The sequence below is a fragment of the Notolabrus celidotus genome, chromosome 1 (genome assembly GCF_009762535.1).
Source record: "Notolabrus celidotus isolate fNotCel1 chromosome 1, fNotCel1.pri, whole genome shotgun sequence".
Classification (NCBI taxonomy): domain Eukaryota; kingdom Metazoa; phylum Chordata; class Actinopteri; order Labriformes; family Labridae; genus Notolabrus; species Notolabrus celidotus.
Genome location: NC_048272.1, coordinates 32,601,526 through 32,613,532, shown reverse-complemented (window position 1 = coordinate 32,613,532; position 12,007 = coordinate 32,601,526). Strand labels below are relative to the sequence as shown.

At 41.0% G+C, this 12,007-nt stretch overlaps 1 protein-coding gene across 1 annotated transcript in view; it reads left to right on the top strand.

Annotated features, from left to right (window-relative positions):
• Positions 1-11,348, top strand: part of mmp24 (matrix metallopeptidase 24) — an 81,821-nt gene extending 70,473 nt beyond the window's left edge. The window contains 3 exon segments of the mRNA XM_034705150.1: positions 973-1,111; positions 5,673-5,939; positions 10,451-11,348. Coding sequence (XP_034561041.1) covers positions 973-1,111; positions 5,673-5,939; positions 10,451-10,815 — 771 coding nt within the window. The 3' untranslated portion in view covers positions 10,816-11,348.
• The last annotated feature ends 659 nt before the right edge of the window (positions 11,349-12,007 follow it).

Below are 12,007 nucleotides of genomic sequence, written 5' to 3'. Positions count from 1 at the left end.
CCCATTAAACTAATTCAAAACACACTTAATTACTATATTCTGTTGTTTGCTTTTCCTCATTGACATTAAATTGTCTTCCTGTGTGACCATTTTCGTTAAGTTTGACAAACTTTAGGTCTTTGTAGTAGCAGCTGTTTTCACCACGTGGAGTTTGTAATCCTGTTATGTACTGGTAGAGCAGTAAAGCTCAGCCACCATAAACACTGAAAGCTGGGGTTGTGGTACCCCATGTCGGTGATGAAGGCTAGGCCAACCGATGCCCCTGCTTCTTGACCCTTGAAGACAACTGCTTTATTAGTGGTTGTTATTACTCCAACAGCCACAAGGGGCAGCAATGTGCGTCACAGGCTCTATGAGAGGTGATTTTAAACTAATATTTGGTTTTAAAAGCAAAAAGAAATGTTCACCAGACGGAATTCTTTATTGAATGTGTGTCTGTGTAACATCTCTACCTCTACTAATGACAGTGCACAGACATTTTTCTATCTGACACAGTGGATGAGACAGTCCTAAGTGGGGCTATGTTGTAAACTAAACCAATCGTTGTCCTTGTGGTATTTAATTATGATAATTGAGGTATCACTGCAGATGATAGCTTGCAGCTATATGAATTATAGATGAGTGATACTGCTCCTATTAATGGATACAGGTGTGCGTAATGCCAGCTGCTAAAACTGCACTTGTGCTTTTCACAAACAGTCTAACAAGTAGAGTGGGAAGAAGTTAACAAATGAAAGATGACTCAGGACAATGTTTGGTGTTATATTTTCCAGATTCTCCTCGAACTTCACTCTGCACGTCAAACTGAAGCTTGGTTAAACCTAAAAATCACCAGTTTTTGAGTAAACATAACCATTCTGTAATAATTTTACAAACCATGCCTACTTTGATTTAATAAAAGCACAGTATTGGAAAGTTGCTGGGGTATTAATGTGACATTGAATGTTGAACGTGCGTCTCTTTGTGCTGCAGGATCGGTGGTTTTGGCGTCTGAGGAACAACAAGGTGCAGGAGGGTTATCCCATGCAGATCGATCAGTTTTGGAAGGGTCTGCCTCCTCGCATCGACGCCGCCTACGAGAGGTCTGACGGAAAATTTGTCTTCTTCAAAGGTACAAGGAAAATAATTCAAATTTAGACTAAGTTCAGTTTTTTTTTCCCTGCTATCAAAGTTTGATGTGTCACAGCTATCACATGTCTATGTTGGGAAATACAAAACCGAGTAACACTGAGAATGACACACAGGTTCAAAACATGCTCTAGTTTTTTGCTCTTTTTGTCATTTAAGTTGCATAACAATGACATCAAACTTGCTAACAGATGGCTGGAGGAAGGTGTTAAGAGCTAGAAACTAGCTTTGCACTTTTACCATGACTACATGTTGATAAGGAGCACATTGTTAGAAAGTGTAGTGTCACCTTACTTCACCAGTTGTTTCATTTGACTCTGTGCTCTCTTGCTCTCTTGCAGCTCTAATTAGCTAACTTTCTATGTAGTGTAAATTATGTTTCTGTCTGTCAGGCGGCTGCAGCGCTCTGACAGAGTTTACTGGGGTTAATTAGTCATAACTTATTTAACATGCAATAAAGAAACGGGTCATTGCATGTTTGATCTTTAAGTTTTGAACGTGTGTGTTGGTTTGATTTCTTTTAACAAGAACGAGCACGTCAGTTTGGCTGAGCTGGAGTTTTTCTTGCAGAGCTGCAAAAAAAAAAATCAGTCGATTTTGCTCACTATCTGCAGCGGAGTAACCTCAAATCTGCGTCCACCATCTGCTCTGGTGTTATTAGACTGTGTCCTGCTCTCGACATGCCCCTCCCCCTCCTCCTGCTCGTGGAAATATATTTAATAAAGTGTGAAATAGAGAATGGCAAGGCAGCGGGGAGCACCCAGCCTAAAGTAATAGAATTTCAGTCTATGTATGAAACCTCACTCATACCCCCCTCTCACTCACTTTCTCTGTAGCTCACTCACACACACACACACACACACACACACACACACACACACACACACACACACACACACACACACACACACACACACACACACAGAGGCATCTTCTGACGGAGTGTCCTGCTATCTCAGCCAGCCAGGAGCAGATATTAATAGCTTTGCTCTCTCAGCTGCCGGCACTTTCACTCTCACTCTCACACACACACACAAAAATGTGGACACACAATGACACAGCTCTACCTAACTGTGGCACACACACACACACACACTCTAACATACACACACACACACACACACACACACACACACACACACACACACACAAACAAACAAACACATACACACACATGCACACACCCACAGACATATGCGGTTGCTTTTTGCACAAATTTGGCCAAGCACAGCAGGATGTGTGAACAGAACGTGTACAGTGTTCGCCGCTGTGTGTTGTTGTTGTTGTTGTTTGCAGGTAATAGTCTTCTCCATCTGCAGATACAGGCTGACAGTTTTCATGTAAAATTTTCGGTTTCTAAAAAGTGTTGATGATGTTAAAGATGTAAAACGGCCTGCAGCTTAAAACACTACTTATTAAACCAGGCCCAGCTGTAAGACCAAACAGCCAGCATGGCTGGGTTGGCTATCGTTCGGTTCCACATGACAATCCACGGAGTGCATGCTCGGCTGTCCTCAGGGTTCCCCCCATACAATGGGATATGATGGGTAAATTATTTACCATTTCAGGGGTAGTAAAATCATTCCTAATGTCCATCACACCTCAAGAAAACCCAATAGGATACATTTAAGAAACATCGGAAAATGAAACTTTAGCTGACTTTCATCAGGAGGGAGGAATCTGACCCAAAATCTGTTGATTATCTTGCCGTGTGTAATTAGCATGATTCAACATGTTATGCTAGGCTATCACAAAGCCCACCACAACCTTGAATTCCTAATCCAAGATGCACTGTAGCTTTACTGTAACAACGTACATATTGAGTAGGCCTTATCTGAAAACAAGTGTGTAGTGTTTGCAAAACCATACCTTGGATTATGGTAGTGTGTCACGCGAAACACTCAGGCTGAGAAAACCATCCAAAAGCACTTTTTCAAGTACAAATGCCAAAACTGATGCAGTTACAGCTTCTCATCCATGATATTTCTGAGTCTCGTGCACACATGATCAACAAAACTACTCTGCTCCTGCTCCGACCGTCTCCTGACGTCTCAGCCAGCTCCCCTCAGTGTTGTCTTATCTGTTAGCTTGTTTGCTAATCCCGTACTGCCTGTAATCTGTCTGTAATCTGTCTGTATAGCTCTAAGTTGAGCAGCGGCCGAGTGGCTAAAGTAGTCCCACACATGCCCGGGTCATTTCCCTCAAGACCGGTCCACTAACTTTCCCCAGAACCGGTCCACCAACTTTCCCCAAACAGCTCAGAGTTTAGACAAACAGCTCTGTCTGACACCCGGAGCAGAACTCCTCTGCATGCACATTCTACACTTCAGCCTCAGCTGCTCCGGCCGTCCCATGGTCCTAACGCCCCGGAGACTACGGAGTGATAAAACTAATAATAGATATAAGTCCTGATTCTGAAGTATTTTGTAACTCAGCACTCAGAGATTTGAAATGAATAATTTTAAGATTCTGGAGTTTTTACGTCTTTAGATTCAGAGTCAGACGGCTCAAACATGTAGGCTGTGAACTCTCTCTTGAGAGGTCAATCAAAGAGTTAGGCCACGCCCACACAGTCCTGAGAAATAATCTGAACTGAAAATAAGCTGTTTTTGAACCAAGTTTTTTCATAGTTGTGGATGTTTATTTTCACTCAGATTTTTGTTGAAGCTTGATTACACATTAAATTTTGATATTCTATGTGAATTTTAAATATCACATTTACGTTTCCAGGGCCTTTAAAAATCCTCCACTCATCTTATAATGTGGATGGAAGAAGGGAGAAGTGTAGTTCCTCGCTTTAAAGATCTTCACAGAGAGTTTTCACAGTGCAAACACTTATGACATGAAGATAAAAATGCTGCTAAATTAGTTTAAATAGATGGGTTAATATAAAAGGCTATAAAATATGAAGAAAAAAATGTGGTAAGGTGAAAATAATTTACATGAAATGATGAGATACCTTCAGTAAAGCCCGGCTAAAAAAGGTGCTGTCCCAGAAAACTAGTCCCACAGAGGACGAAAGCTGGGTAATGAGGTAAAGGTTTTTAAACTACACATGGCTCATTCTTGTAAATATTCAGTTGGATATAAAATATAACCTCACAGTATTAAGGTGTTTTTGTGTTTCCATTTCAACCCACTTATTATTATTTTTAAATAAATCCTAAGACCTGAAATAAAAATCTCCTTCATGATGTTTTTTTTCTGCTCAGCTCGGTGTCTTGAGGTTGTAAAGACAGCCGGGGCTCACAGTGGAGATGTATGTACTCATCTGCTACATGAGGTATTATAATGATAAAAGCTTCTGCTAAAGGTCACACACATCTTCAGGTTCTTCACAGTAATACGAGTTGTTCATTTAAAAACGTACAGCTGAGTCAGGCGGCTTAAACCGCCCGGAGGGAAGCTATTAATGTCTGAACAGGAAGAAATGAGAATTTTATATTAAGCTCTCTTTGTATCCATTGTTCCCATATGTTTATAACTCGGATAATAGATATTTGAAACAATTGTTGTCAAGTCATGCTCATTTAATAGAGCCTGGTGAAATAGTAGTTAAAGAGCAGTTCTCTCATTAAACCACAGCTTTTTAAAATCTCTCTTTAGTTTTGCTGCAGCTGTCTCCTGAATCATAACTGCATGTTTAACAAAGCTGCAGAGGAGCTGTTTAGTCCTCAGTGTGGCAGAAAGCACCAACTGTGAATTTTAACTGATTTTTATACTGTTAGTAAAAACGTTGTGTTGTGTTGACCCCAACACGGTCTCAGCAGATGTGTGTCTAACATGAGTCTGGTTCTGCTCAAGGTTTCTGCATATTAATGGAAGTTTGCTAAATAGCTAAATACTGCAAGGTGATCTGCTCATGGTGGATTAAAATGAGATCAGACTGAGTCCTGTCTGTAAGATGGGACTGGATCTCATCCTGTCTTGATGTTGGGCCTTTGTTAATAATAGACCATAGAGTACGGTCTAGACCACTAGTTGCTTTTGAGAACAACAAGACTTAATTCAGAAATTTTGAATGAGTGTTAAACAGCAGATATGCTTCCAGCCACCTTTAATTTTCCTTTTAATGTGAAGGAACTATGATGAACTGAATATTCTCAACAGGAGAGGATGTATTGAAAACCATCATCTGTCCTTCTTGCATGTGGTACTGATTAATCTTGGTTTTCATGTCTTTCTTTCATACGTTTTTCTGTCAAGAGCAGATAAAACCCTTTCTGCAATTTTATTAGACTACCTCTTAATCCCAAATCAATATATTGCATTGTTTTCAAGTGGAGTTTTGCACAACGGTATGCAGGTACTGACATAAACTGTTACATTTTGACCTTACAAAAAAGTCCTGCATCCTCATATGTTGACATTTTTCCTACAACTGATTTCTTTTCAAAGCTAATGCATAGTATGTATATTCATGAGACCTACCTATCCTGAATAAAAAGTAGCCAATCAAAAGTTCAGATGGGTAAAAAAGCTTGATTTCATAAAAGTATACTTCTGTAAAGTTGCTGACTCTTCCTTTCTTCCTCCCCCTGCAGGAGATAAGTACTGGGTGTTTAAGGAGGTCACAGCTGAGCCCGGATACCCTCACAGTCTAGTGGAGTTGGGCAGCTGCCTCCCCAAAGACGGCATCGACACGGCGCTGCGCTGGGAGCCGATGGGAAAAACCTACTTCTTCAAAGGAGACCAGTACTGGCGTTACAACGAGGAGAAACGCACAGCCGACCCAGGATACCCCAAACCCATCGCCGTGTGGAAGGGGATACCAGAAGGACCACAGGGGGCCTTCATCAGCAGGGAGGGATGTGAGTGTCTAAATTGTGCTGCGTAGTTAAATTTGCCTTTCAGAGGACCAACAGAAACTTCAGGACAGCTCGGAGACAAGTGGAGTGAAAGAATGTGTACAAACCTATATTTTAAATATAGTATGAAAATGTAAATATCAATACAGACTTAAGCTCAGATCAAAAGTTTCACAGATGGGTAAATATATATATTTATTACACAGCTGTGTGAAATACTTGATTCTGATTGGTCAACCCTCCATAGCAACAGTCTGTTATTTCTGGATCCCACACTGTTGCCATATGAATACAGCTCTAATCCCAGTCTCAAGCAGACAAACTGTAATCACATCAATCCGGTTGCTTTGTCTTCAGTTTTTTATGGTGGGAATCAGGAAAAGAGACAAATCAGCAGAGAGGAGAGGTTAGAGACCCACAAGACTGTGGGCTTCAACAGAAGAATCTATAAAACTGGAGATGGCACGTGAAGTAAACACTGAATGAACTTTTCAACAGCGTTTAAGGACTGATGCTGAAAAGTTCATTTAAATGTGAGTGATAATTTCTATGGTAGCTCATATGAGAAGGCTCTAGAGTAAACCTTTGCTCCAGATGCTGCTATGGTGGACTGGGTTAACCCCTTCAGGGTAAGACCAGACCCCTCTGCTCACACCACCAGAGCTCTAATTAAACTAAAACAACCTGCTCACTATTCATTGTTCCGTAAATGAAATAACGTAAGTAACACCCTCTGTTCTTTTACTGCACATCTCTGAGAAAGCATCAATGAGTCACTCAAACAGCCAGTAAATCTGCCTCCAGAATGATTGTAGCTGCCTGGCAGACTAAAGAGCTGTGTCCACTAACGCTGGCAGTGTCTTTATTTTATCCAAACCAAATGCAGTTCATCGTTTTCATCTCTCGGCGTCCTCAGCGCACAAACACCCTCAACATCAGCTGTTTTTTGTTGCTGTGCTGTCAGCGCTCTCTGATCAAAATACATTTAATTTTTGGAACACCACCAAGTTCGTCATGTAGCGTGTCTTGATCACTGACCAATCAGAATCGAGAGGGGGCGGGTCTTCTGTCATCGCCATTGTCGATAATGTCGGAGGAGAATCTAACCACACTCGTTCTACAGCTGCTGCGAACACTACGATATGATGTCTGTCAGTTGTTTTTTAATTTTACTTTATGAAATGCCATAAAATGAAAGCTTATATGAAGCACACAGAGCATTTCAAAACATACGTCACTGTCACTACTTAGATGAAGTGCCTTGGGACAACTTTCTAGCAGCAGTAAATGCAGGTGAGAAGAGCTCTTGGTGCTGCTAGCACAGTAAGGTGTCTTTTGTTGATTCAGTTCATTCAGAGAGAATATCTTCTTTCTCAAGATGATGCTTTTTGCTCCAGAAGCATAAAATGCTGCAGACAATGATACAAACAAACACACACGCACACACACACTGTAGCTAGAAGAAAAGTGCCCATCATCACCTCTGCTTGTCGAGTTGCGACCTCATGACCTCGTGGCTGCCTCAGAGGATGTGTGTGTATGTGTGTGCATGTGTGAGTGTGTGTGTGTGTGACGGGGTCGGTCGGCCGTGGTGTCTTGGTGTTAGATGAGAAGCTGTCCTGGGGGGACTTTGGAGGCATCAAATGTGTGAGTGTGTGTGTGTGTGTGTGTGTGTGTGTGTGTGTGTGTGTGTGTGTGTGTGTGTGTGTGTGTGTGTGTGTGTGTGTGTGTGTATTTGTGTGCGTGTATTTGTGTGTGTGTATTTGTGTGTGTGTTTCCTTTGGGCTGTTTGGAGGTGATGGAGCAGACACAAAGGCAGACATGTGAAGAAAACCACTGGAGGGTTTTTTGATGATGAGATGTGTGTATGTTAGAGTGTGTGTGTGTGTGTGTGTGTGTGTGTGTGTGTGTGTGTGTGTGTGTGTGTGTGTGTGTGTGTGAGTGTGTGAGTGTGTCTGGTTTTGCTTACATGTGGGGACACATTCCAGGCTGAACACCAGTTAATTTGGGACGTCTTGTCCTACGGCGACAGGAAGCATGTCCTCTATTGTGAGGAAGCTGATTGTTGGGTCAGCGGTCAAGTGAAGGGTTAGTATAAGTGTCAAGAAAATGTATGTTAGTGTGTAATGCCCCAGAAGTGATCTCAGTGCTGAGCGTGTGTATTTGAGAGTGTGTATTTCTCTTATATTATTGTCTCATACAACGTTTTGCATCCAGGACACTTAAACTCAACACTAAAATATGCTCAAGGTCATAGGATTCTGAAGGCATTATTATTTTGGGGGTGAAATGCGAGAATAAAGACTACAGCTTCACGGCTTGAAATCAAAATACTATGATTTTTTGTCATTTGTACGCTGGTTTTGTTTAGAAAGGAGGCACTGCCACTGCCAAAAATCGTATATTGGACAGAGCAAGAATTTTAACTGTACTGAAATAGAGATGTCTGTTAAGTAATACAATTCCCAATCTTTGTCATACCAAATGTGATACATTGATAAAGCTATTATTATAATAATTTGACCAATAATGACTGATCATACACTAATATAAGCTTAAAGGTACACACACTGATTTAACTTTCATCACATCTGGCTGTTTGTGTTTCCTCCCCTCACGCTCTCTAACATACTATCCTATTCGTCTCCAAGCCATATTTTGTGTCTCAAAGGCATTACATAATATAACCCTTCAATAAAAACAACTGCTGCTGGGACTGAAATACTAAAGCTGCATGCCTTTAACTGCTGTGTCATGATAGAAATGTGTTGCCTTTAATGAGATTCTGCGCCACAGGGACACGGGGAGCGGAGGGAGCGGAGGGAGGGAGCGGGGGCACTGATGGATGTTTTTCAGTTTGAGAGAAAGCTTTTATTAAAAAAAAATGACAGTGTTTGTCTCTGTTGTGCATTTATATGAAGGTCTCCTGAGCTTCAAGGAATTAAGCAAACAGAGTGAAGTTCCCTGGTTGTAGTCATACGCTTTTTGACATTTAATCTTGTGACATGCAAGGAAGTACAGTACGACTTTACCCAACTTTACCCATGTAACCAGCAGACTGCAAAGGAGAAGTGGGGCGTTATGAGTCAGTGCCAAATAGATCTGCTTCTTTGTTGATTTATCACTTTAGCACCACAGTTTAAAATGTTCCTATTCATTCCGTTAAGTATTTTAAGTCTTTGTCAGTCCAGGATAACTTTCAATTTGTAAATTATAGTCCCACTTAGAGTAAACCGCTTGACAAGTTGCTACCATGTGGACCTATATCCAGGACAGTGGCGTAGAAATACCTTTCTACCGAAATAAGAAGACAGGATTGCTAAAAAAAAAACTATACAGAAATAAACAAACTTCTTGCTCCATAAAAAAAGAAGATAGGATTGCTACAACCAAACCACCAAACCTAAGGCTTCAAATCAGTTATCCATGTCGCAGTAAATATGCACACCTCTCATAAACAGTCTAACTTTAAATCACAAGTCATTTTGAACCAGCTGATCCAGTAAAGATGTGACTCCGAACAGGCCATCGGTGCAAGGTTTAAAGGTAGTTGTGGAGGTGTTCTGCAAAACTTAAGTGTCCTGAGAGATTTAGAATCTGCAAACTTTCACACATTTACAGCAGCATTTGTATGGTTGTGATTTTAGTAGGGCTGTCAAATGACATTTTTTAAAACCTGAAATTGAGTGTTTAGTTTCAATAGTTAATCACAATTAATCACATTTGAATCACATCTTAAAAATCCATTATTTTGCATTTCAAAACAGCTCAAGTCCACATTAACAATGTAATCATGATGATGGTTACACTGCTTTGGCCCAGCCTGAAACTTTTCAAAAATGATTACCAGTCAGTCCCCAGTTGATGATGGCAATGACTGGTTTCCACAGGAAGATGACTGAGGTTACATGTTTGTGAGAGTACTGAGACTGAGAAGTAGAAATTAGCGGTTATTACACCTGCATATTAAGTTGGAAAATGCAATAAAAATGTCTTAATGCACTTTATATTTGCTTTTAGTTTTGACAATCCAGTCGAGGCAGATGGCTGTTCACCATAAGTCTGCCTCTGCTCAAGGTTTCTGCCTGGAAGTAATTATTTTCCACTAGTGGATTAATTTTGGGTTTCTCCAAATTAAATGACAAAGAGTTGAAGCGCTGGTTCAGCTTAGCGGTTAAATCAAGAACCTCATGTACAGAGGCTTCGGTCCTTGGGGTAGGCAGTCCAGGTTCAATCCCTTTCACACATTTCATCCTGACTCTCTTTTCTGCAGTGCACCATCCTGTCCTTTAAATAAAGGCACTAAAGGCCCCAAAAATTATCCAATAATGGGAAGTGTGTGAACCTGGCCTTTTGTTAAGTTTCATGTTCTAACATTTGTCATGTTGAGGAGCTATATCAAGAAAATCTGTTAACTGTAAGCCAGTCCTGTGATGTTTATTTTTATGATATAGTGATTCTTATTTTCTCCAAGCCTTAAGTCTCACTAATTATTCTTCTTTGTTTGTCCTCAGACTACACATACTTCTACAAGGGGAAGGAATACTGGAAGTTCGACAACCAGAAGCTGACGGTGGAACCCGGATACCCCAAATCCATCCTACGTGACTGGATGGGCTGCGACCAGTCTGATATAGAGCGCTCAGGCAGCAAGGGTAACCGTGGCGACCGCCAGCTGCCTCTCGACGATGTGGACATCATGGTAACCATCAACGACGTCCCAACGACAGTCAACGCCATCGCTGTGGTGATCCCCTGCATCCTATCACTGTGCATCCTAGTTTTGGTGTACACGATTTTTCAGTTTAAAAACAAAGGAGTGCAGCAGAACACCATGACGCCGCACTACTACAAGTACCCTGTTCAGGAGTGGGTATGACAGGACACTCTCCTTTGAAGAGGTCAAAGGTCGTGGATTAAAGGCGGTCATGCAGTTGACATGTTGTTGGCTTGCAACCAATGGACGATCAATGCTGAACGATAAGTAAATGTGCTAGCTAGAAATCAAAGGGCGCACACTTAAAATACTCTGCAAAGTAGTTTTAGACATCGCCTCAGAGTTTTTGTGTGTCTGTGCAACAGAGAAGGCCTGTCTTGTGACAAAAGCACTTCAGTATAAAACAGAAAAGGACACTGATTTTGTGATTTCCCATTCGCCAGCCAGAGAGGGAGCTTCAAACAAACATGGCTGAAGACAACAAGGAGCAGTCTTCAAGGACTCCAGGCCGATGTGATTGACTACCGTCAGATAAACATTTTCTGTCTTCTGACACCTGGTTTGCCGACAACTTCTCTGGCTTGGTGAATTGGGGTCTTGAGATCAATACTGAACTTTTACTACTTCTTTTGGGACCTACAACACGACTCTCCTTCTCAGCGGAAAGAAAAAATATCAAGAAAGAGGATTTGGAGCAGGGAGAATACGCTCCTTAAAGCCACAAACCACCTCCAAGTCTGTTCTTACAACAGCTTGTACACTTGAACTACTTCAGTTATTGAAACAAAAGACAATTATTGAAAAGAAAAAACAGAAAAGAAATTGTTAAAAATATCAAACTTGAAGAAAATTTAGGTAGAAAGGCCATAACAAAAAGAAAACCAAGGATCTCCTTGTGGATCACTGATTTTATTTGGTTTATTTTTCAGTTTTCTGAAGATTTTAAAATATCAAAGAGGACCTTTTTCTCTCATTTTTTCACCCTCACATAACAAAGAACATCTTCATCAACTTCAGCTCCCCTCAGCTAGTCAAAGAAATACGCCGGTAGACATAAAGTTATTGGTTATTGTTGAGTATACCCCAGATTATAAACAAGTGAGCACAAACCTCTAAAGACATGTTTCTTGGAGTTTACAAACAACGATTAATCATGATGAAAATGAAACGTTGTAGATTTTAGTCGAGCATTTCATCAGAAATTGTGTATACCTTAATTCTTTCAAAAAATGAGGACGTATGGAGCTGGAGATAAGGTTTGGCTCAAACCTCCAGCCTGTTCCTCTGTTTTGGACCAATCAGCGTCCATTTCTTTGACATATACTTGGGATTTGTTTCCGTTTCAGCCAATGTC